At 41.1% G+C, this 9,148-nt stretch overlaps 1 protein-coding gene across 1 annotated transcript in view; it reads left to right on the top strand.

The window, feature by feature from the left end:
- si:ch211-127i16.2 (amine oxidase [flavin-containing] A) overlaps window positions 1–9,148 on the top strand; it is a 75,873-nt gene that overhangs the window by 1,796 nt on the left and 64,929 nt on the right. The window contains exons 2-4 of the mRNA XM_058411438.1: window positions 3,498–3,967; window positions 7,473–7,560; window positions 7,648–7,828. Coding sequence (XP_058267421.1) covers window positions 3,498–3,967; window positions 7,473–7,560; window positions 7,648–7,828 — 739 coding nt within the window. The remainder of the gene's footprint in view (window positions 1–3,497; window positions 3,968–7,472; window positions 7,561–7,647; window positions 7,829–9,148) is intronic.

Below are 9,148 nucleotides of genomic sequence, written 5' to 3'. Positions count from 1 at the left end.
CTTTATGTTCTGTTATTCTTCCCCAGCTGCCACTGGCCACAAATATGACTTAAAATTCGGTCAATTAAGATATGAGCTTCGTTTAAAAACATACTCTAGTCTTCAATACCCATCTTCAGTCACTGACACGACGATCCAAGCGTGGTTAAAGGTATAAAGACGGTGTTTGACCAGCATAAATATCATCTGTTCCTCTTTCTTCAAAACAGACATTTAAAAAAAACCACATTTCTCATTTCCTCAATCATCCAGAACCGTGTTCCTCATTTTTAATGCTTTATCTCCATATCTATGAGCTGATAGCTGATGGTTTCTATAAACCTGGGTTCTTCCTGCTCAAATGATGAAGACTTATAGAAAAATGCACTGCAGGATTTTTACATAAGATCTAATACACTAATGTCAAGCTCTCTAAGAAATACTCCAGCATTTGTGATGCATGCAATCAATGCAAACAATCAGCGGCTCCTCTCACGCTCACGGTGTCCTGTGGGATTGTCCTAAACGATTTGAATACTGGACTAAATTATTTAAAACATCGCAAAGACGTCTTCAACTTCACCCTTGATCCAAATCCAGTCTTCATCTTCTTCTGAGAGAGGACTGAAGCTCCCCAGTGCTGCTTAATTAACCAGAGCTCTAATTATTATCTAATCAAGTGATTAGAAACACGCTTCATCTTCTCCTCATGACACGTGAATTAACTTAGAAAAGGCTACATTATATTGCTGAAAGTTTTGGGACACCCCTCTAAATCATTGAGTTCAGGTGTTGTTTTTCAGAGGTTGGGCTCAGCTCCTTAATTCCAGTGAAAGGAACTCTTAATGCTTCAGCTTCATACCAAGACATTTTGGACAATTTCATGCTCTTTGTGTGAACAGTTTGGGGATGACCCCTTCCTGTTCCAACATGACTGCACACCAGTGACCAAAGCAAGGTCCATAAAGACATGGATGAGTGAGTTTGGTGTGGAGGAACTTCACAGAGTCCTGACCACAACCCCATAGAACACCTTTTGGGATGAATTAGAGTGGAGACTGTGAGCCAGGCCAAAGGTTTTGGGATGTCTGCCTTTCCATGCATATGAATGTATATGGAGTTGTCCCGCCTTTTTGGGAAGGCTTTCCACAAGGTTTAGGAGTGTGTTTATGGGAATTTTTGACCATTCCTCTAGGAGAAGCACTATTTGTGAGGTCAGGCACTGATGTTGTGATGACGAGAAGGTCTGGCTCACAGTGTCCACTCTAATTCATCCCAAAGGTGTTCCATGGGGTCGAGGTCAGGACTCTGTGTCCATTCGTAAATGCAAAATATTACTGACAAAACATGGAAACCATTTCATTCAACTCTTACAGAAACATAATCAGATTTTTAAAGCAAGACTAAAATTCTTTAAAAGTTCAACATGTTTACAGATTTGGACTAGACACTGCAAATAAAATATAAAAATCCAACTAAGTCACAAAGATTTTGAATAATGAACTAAACTTCCTAAATAATAAATAATTTTTATAGATGATTAAGAATCTTGATACAGAATTCAGTGCAACCATTAGAACCCATTTGAATTTTGTGTGAGGAATTATTTTCTTAAAAATAAATAAATTAAATATGCTATTTGTAGACGGTCCCTTAACGACACAAGTTAATAAAAGAATAAAACGTTAAAAAAGTATTTTTTAAAAAAGAGATATTGATGTAAAATGTACCCCAGCCATCAGAACTCTTAAACTGAATCTTGTTTGAGGATCTATTTCCTACAGACATAAATTTCAATTAAAAAAGCTCTTTGTAGACGGCCCCTTAACGGCAGAAGTACGGACTTAATACTCATTACAATTTAATAAATGATTAAAACGTTAAAAAAAAAATTTTTTAAGTGATATTGATGTAACATCCTCTCCAGCCATCAGAACTCCTGAACTGAATCTTGTTTGAGGAACTATTTCCAACAGAAATAAATATATAAAAACAGCTCTTTGTAGACGGTCCCTTAATGCAGTGCGCTGTAACCTGTGTGTCTCAAGGTTACAATCTAATTTAAAGAGTCTTAATTTACATTCTTTTTAAAATAAATCTGACCTGAATTGAAATCTGGAAAAAAATAAAATAATTTGCGTGTATTTGTTTAGAAGATTAATCAGAAACCGGAATCCTGAGAACAAGCCTGGACTTGTGAACTTTAATCCTCAGTGCAGAAGTGACACCAGCTGACCACACCACCAGGCGATGTTCCTGAAAATGTCCACTTCATAATGGATTAATAAAACTGCTTCCTGGCTGAATTATACTGACTGACTGAAAAGCGAAAAATTCTGCAATAAGTTGGTCGTTATTGTGAGCATAGGGGTGGTCATAATGTTGTGCTATTAGGGGGTTTGTCCATCAGGACAAAATTACATTTATCTCCTGTAATGTTTGAAAAAAGCCTCCTGGTTCAGTTTTACTGACAGATTCAGTGACTTTAAAGAGCAATAACTTTAACAAAATTAATTGATATGTTATTTTTATCTGGCTTAATTACATCACACTGTCTCTTAAAACCTTTTAAAGAGACACTATTTAAGCCGGTATTCTGATAAACATTTTGTATTTAGTGTTTTGTTACGTATTTATTTATTTATTTATTTATTTATTTATTTATCATCTTAGAAAAAGTTCAGTTGTTTGCACTGTCATCACCATTACCGCTAAGTACCTATAAGCCACGCCCCCTGGTTACGTCCCGCTAGATAAAGCTCGCTTTCAGGAAGAGTGTGTGTGTCTAAAGTGCACTGACCCCACACACACACACACACACACACACACACACACACACACACACACACACACACACACACACACACACACACACACACACACACACTCCTCTGGCTTTAGTGTACCACTTTACAGTGCAGAATGTGTGAGGAGCAGCAGGGTGGTGGTGTGTGTGAGGAGCAGCAGGGTGGTGGTGTGTGTGAGGAGCAGCAGGGTGGTGGTGTGTGTGAAGAGCAGCAGGGTGGTGGTGTGTGTGAGGAGCAGCAGGGTGGTGGTGTGTGTGAGGAGCAGCAGGGTGGTGGTGTGTGTGAGGAGCAGCAGGGTGGTGGTGTGTGTGAGGAGCAGCAGGGTGGTGGTGTGTGTGAGGAGCAGCAGGGTGGTGGTGTGTGTGAGGAGCAGCAGGGTGGTGGTGTGTGTGAGGAGCAGCAGGGTGGTGGTGTGTGTGAGGAGCAGCAGGGTGGTGGTGTGTGTGAGGAGCAGCAGGGTGGTGGTGTGTGTGAAGAGCAGCAGGGTGGTGGTGTGTGTGAAGAGCAGCAGGGTGGTGGTGTGTGTGAAGAGCAGCAGGGTGGTGGTGTGTGTGAGGAGCAGCAGGGTGGTGGTGTGTGTGAGGAGCAGCAGGGTGGTGGTGTGTGTGAGGAGCAGCAGGGTGGTGGTGTGTGTGAAGAGCAGCAGGGTGGTGGTGTGTGTGAAGAGCAGCAGGGTGGTGGTGTGTGTGAGGAGCAGCAGGGTGGTGGTGTGTGTGAGGAGCAGCAGGGTGGTGGTGTGTGTGAGGAGCAGCAGGGTGGTGGTGTGTGTGAAGAGCAGCAGGGTGGTGGTGTGTGTGAAGAGCAGCAGGGTGGTGGTGTGTGTGAGGAGCAGCAGGGTGGTGGTGTGTGTGAGGAGCAGCAGGGTGGTGGTGTGTGTGAGGAGCAGCAGGGTGGTGGTGTGTGTGAAGAGCAGCAGGGTGGTGGTGTGTGTGAAGAGCAGCAGGGTGGTGGTGTGTGTGAGGAGCAGCAGGGTGGTGGTGTGTGTGAGGAGCAGCAGGGTGGTGGTGTGTGTGAGGAGCAGCAGGGTGGTGGTGTGTGTGGTGTGTGTGGTGGTGTGTGTGGTGGTGTGTGTGAGGTGTGGGATGTGGTGGTGGTTGGAGGAGGATTGTCGGGTCTTTGCGCCGCGCGTCGCCTGAAGGAGAGGAACGAGGAGCTCCGAGTTCTGGTGCTGGAGGCCAAAGGTGGGTTTAATGACTAATCCACCTGTGTGTCTGTCTGAGTGATGAAGAGTCGAAGATTAGCATGTTTACTTCAGCTGCATTTACTACAACAACTTATTTACTTCTACTGCTACTGCTACTTCTACTGTTACTTCTACAACAATGGCTACTTCTACTGCTATTGTTACTTCTACTGTTACTTCTACTGTTACTTCTGTAACAATGACTACTTCTACTGCTACTTCTACAACAATGACTACTTCTACTGTTACTTCTACTGTTACTTCTGTAACAATGACTACTTCTACTGTTACTTCTACTGTTACTTCTGTAACAATGACTACTTCTACTGTTACTTCTACTGTTACTTCTGTAACAATGACTACTTCTACTGTTACTTCTACTGTTACTTCTGTAACAATGACTACTTCTACTGCTACTTCTACAACACTGACTACTTCTACTGCTACTTCTACAACAATAACAATGACTACTTCTACTGTTACTTCTACTGTTACTTCTACAACAATTATGACTACACTTCTATTGTTACTTCTACTGCTACTTCTACTGTTACTTCTACTGTTACTTCTGTAACAATGACTACTTCTACTGTTACTTCTACTGTTACTTCTGTAACAATGACTACTTCTACTGCTACTTCTACAACACTGACTACTTCTACTGCTACTTCTACAACAATAACAATGACTACTTCTACTGTTACTTCTACTGTTACTTCTACAACAATTATGACTACACTTCTATTGTTACTTCTACTGCTACTTCTACTGTTACTTCTACAACAGCAATGACAACTTCTACTGCTACTTCTACTGTTACTTCTGTAACAATGACTACTTCTACTGTTACTTCTATTGCTAATTCTACAACAATGACTACTTCTACTGCTACTTCTACTGTTACTTCTATTGCTAATTCTACAACAATGACTACTTCTACTGTTACTTCTGTAACAATGACTACTTCTACTGTTACTTCTACTGTTACTTCTGTAACAATGACTACTTCTACTGTTACTTCTATTGCTAATTCTACAACAATGACTACTTCTACTGTTACTTCTATTGCTAATTCTACAACAATGACTACTTCTACTGCTACTTCTACTGTTACTTCTGTAACAATGACTACTTCTACTGTTACTTATATTGCTACTTCTACAACAATGACTACTTCTACTGTTACTTCTATTGCTAATTCTACAACACCGACTACTTCTACTGCTACTTCTGTAACAATGACTACTTCTACTGTTACTTCTACTGCTACTTCTACAACAACAACAATGACTAATTCTACTGTTACTTCTACAACACCGACTACTTCTACTGCTACTTCTGTAACAATGACTACTTCTACTGTTACTTATATTGCTACTTCTACAACAATGACTACTTCTACTGTTACTTCTATTGCTAATTCTACAACACCGACTACTTCTACTGCTACTTCTGTAACAATGACTACTTCTACTGTTACTTCTACTGCTACTTCTACAACAACAACGACTAATTCTACTGTTACTTCTACAACACCGACTACTTCTACTGCTAGTTCTACAACAACAACAATGACTACTTCTACTGTTACTTATATTGCTACTTCTACAACAATGACTACTTCTACTGTTACTTCTACTGTTACTTCTGTAACAATGACTACTTCTACTGTTACTTCTATTGCTAATTCTACAACAATGACTACTTCTACTGCTACTTCTACTGTTACTTCTATTGCTAATTCTACAACAATGACTACTTCTACTGCTACTTCTACTGTTACTTCTGTAACAATGACTACTTCTACTGTTACTTATATTGCTACTTCTACAACAATGACTACTTCTACTGTTACTTCTATTGCTAATTCTACAACAATGACTACTTCTACTGCTACTTCTGTAACAATGACTACTTCTACTGTTACTTCTACTGCTACTTCTACAACAACAACAACGACTAATTCTACTGTTACTTCTACAACACCGACTACTTCTACTGCTACTTCTACAACAATGACTACTTCTACTGTTACTTCTATTGCTAATTCTACAACAATGACTACTTCTACTGCTACTTCTGTAACAATGACTACTTCTACTGTTACTTCTACTGCTACTTCTACAACAACAACAACAACGACTAATTCTACTGTTACTTCTACAACACCGACTACTTCTACTGCTACTTCTACAACACCGACTACTTCTACTGCTACTTCTACAACAACAACAATGACTACTTCTACTGTTACTTCTAAAACAATTATGACTACACTTCTATTGATACTGCTACTGTTCCACCACTACCTCTACTGCTACTTCTACAACAACTATGACTACATCTACTGTTACTTCTGTAAAAACGACTACTTCTACTGCTACTTCTACAACAATTATGACTACACTTCTACAGCTACTTCTAAACCTACTATTACAACAATGTGCTGCTACTGCTACTTTTACTGTTACTTCTACAACAATGACTACTGCTACATCTACAACAATTATGACTACACTTCTACTGCTACTTCTACCACTGCTAGTACAACATTAACTACTTCTAATGCCACTTCTACTACTGCTTTTACTACTTCCACAACAACAATAATGACTACTTCTTATACTATTAATAGTAGTACTACTAATACATGGCTGTGAACACAGGTGCATAGATAAATAGATAGATAAATAGATAGATAGATAGATAGATAGATAGATAGATAGATAGATAGATAGATAGATAGACAGACAGACAGACAGACAGGTAGGTAGGTAGATAGACAGATAGATAGATAGATAGATAGATAGATAGATAGATAGATAGATAGATAGATAGATAGATAGATAGATAGACAGACAGACAGACAGACAGGTAGGTAGATAGACAGATAGTATGTATGTAGCAAGTGACCATATTGTCCTTAATGTTGATGTTAGAAGCAGGAAAAATGGACAAGTGTAAGGATTTGAGCTTTGAGTTTGATGAAGGGCCAAACTGTGATGGATAGACCACTGGATAAGAGCATCTCCAAAACTGCAGCTCTTGTGGGGTGTTCCCGGTCTGCAGTGGTCAGTATCTATCAAAAGTATCCTTTAAATCCTGTAAGTATCCTTTAATCCCATGGAGGCTCCACCTCGCAACTTACAGGACTTAAAGGATCTGCTGCTAACATCTTGGTGCCAGATCCCACAGCACACCTTCAGGGATCCAGTGGAGTCCATCATGCCTCGACGGGTCAGGGCTGTTTTGGCAGCAAAAGTTGGACCAACACATTATTAGGCATGTTATGATGTGAACAGTTTGTACAGTGACCTCCTGACCCTCACTGACTCACACATATCCATTTTGTGTCCAGTGATAGATCCAGCCATGTGAATTAGCTTGTTAATGCTGCTATTGTTAATTCTGCTCCTAATATTAGGTGAGTTGTAGGGTGTGGTATATGTTGTGTATTTGTTGTGTCTATGTTGTGTATTTGTTGTGTATTTGTTGTTCGACAGATCGTGTAGGAGGACGAACTCTGACTCTGAGTTTACCAGCTTCCAATGGCCAGGACTCCTGGGACATGGGGGGTCAGTGGGTGGCCAGGTGAGATTACATTCCCTGTCTGTATTACTCTATTTCTCTCACACATTTCCTCTCTTAGCTTTAATAAGATGTTTGTTTTTCTCTCAGCTCACAGACTCATGTTATGGATCTTATCCAGGATCTGGGGCTGGAGGTTTACCCACAGTTCACAGAGGGGAAGAAGGTTCACCACATGGGCGGCGCTAATGCTAAGATCAGCACCTACACCTCCAGCATCCCGTCTTTCTCTCCGCTCGTCCTGCTCGACTTCGTACGCTTCCTGTGGAGGGTAAAAACATCCGCTCACTTCCTCCTTTTACTCCTAAACATAACACAGTCCAGAAACGAGGGCATGCTCAGCTACGAGGCTCCTCCCCCACTGACCCGCCCACAGGATACAACCGCCTCAGATCTCGTTCCTGCAGCGTAGCGAGCGGTTTTGTAGCGTTCCCTAATAGGGAGGAAGAATAATCACAGGCTGTGCTGTGAAATAATCTGACTCCTGGCAGCTGGCTGACCTCCCACACGCTAGCTAGCCCGCTAGCCTATTTTCATACTGCGTGGGAGAAATGAGATGTGATCAGAGAGAGAGAGAGATAGAGAGAGAGAGAGAGAGAGAGAGAGAGAGAGAGAGTGAGAGCGAGAGCGATTACAGAACACAGACGAAGCAGCATGCACGTAAACACCAAGTGCAAACATGAGAATGAGATCAGATCACTTCTTTCATTCGTGTATTTATACAGACAGCGTGTTTGAGCTACATGGAAAGCTTTAATCTCTCTCTCTCTCTCTCTCTCTCTCTCTTTTTTCTCTCTTAGTGCATAGCAGCTGAGAAAATGTGCTAAACCAGTCATGGAAAAATGTTATACAAACCTAAACATATTTATTTTGCTAAACGCTGACTGCTAGCATGCTAAATGCTAAAGGCACACCTGCGCTACGGTTGTTTTGCAAAACGCTGTGTTGAACAAATGACAGTCATGTGACACGGAGTCCAGTCATGTGACCCAGAATCCTTATGTTTGACTGTCAAATGTTCTTCATGTAGGATCAGGTGCTGAAGCGACTCTGACATGTTTCCCTCTGAATAAACTCCAGCAGCAGGAACTTACTGATCCCAGGCGTGTTTGTTCAACATCTTAGAACCTCCTGATTTATTTCCCTGTGGTTGTGTTGCTCTTATGATCTTCTGGGAGGTTTATCACTAGAGCTCTGCTGTGTGGATTTGTGTTCATTCATTCATTCATTCATTCATTCATTCATTCATTCATTCATTCATTCATTCATTCATTCATTCATTCATTCATTCATTCATTCATTCTCAGGAGCATTGTTGAGATCAGACTCTGATGTTGGGAAGGTGTTCAGTGGAGTTGAGTCAGAGTCAGAGTCAGAGTCAGGGCTGTGTGCAGGTCAGGACACTGGAGTTCAGGGCGCTGTGTTTAGAAAAAAAATGATTTTTATAACTGTCAATATTCAGAAAAATGAGGAAGGAAGGGAATAAGGAAGGGATGGAGGGGGGAAGGAAGGGAGGAAGAAAGGAAGAAAGGAAAGGAATGGGAGGGAGGGAGGGAGGGAGGGAGGGAAGGAAGGAAGGAAGGAAGGAAGA

This window comes from Hemibagrus wyckioides, linkage group LG16 (assembly GCF_019097595.1).
Source record: "Hemibagrus wyckioides isolate EC202008001 linkage group LG16, SWU_Hwy_1.0, whole genome shotgun sequence".
In the NCBI taxonomy this organism is placed as follows: domain Eukaryota; kingdom Metazoa; phylum Chordata; class Actinopteri; order Siluriformes; family Bagridae; genus Hemibagrus; species Hemibagrus wyckioides.
The sequence above is the reverse complement of the archived record's forward strand: the minus strand, read 5'-3'. Positions and strand labels throughout refer to the sequence as shown.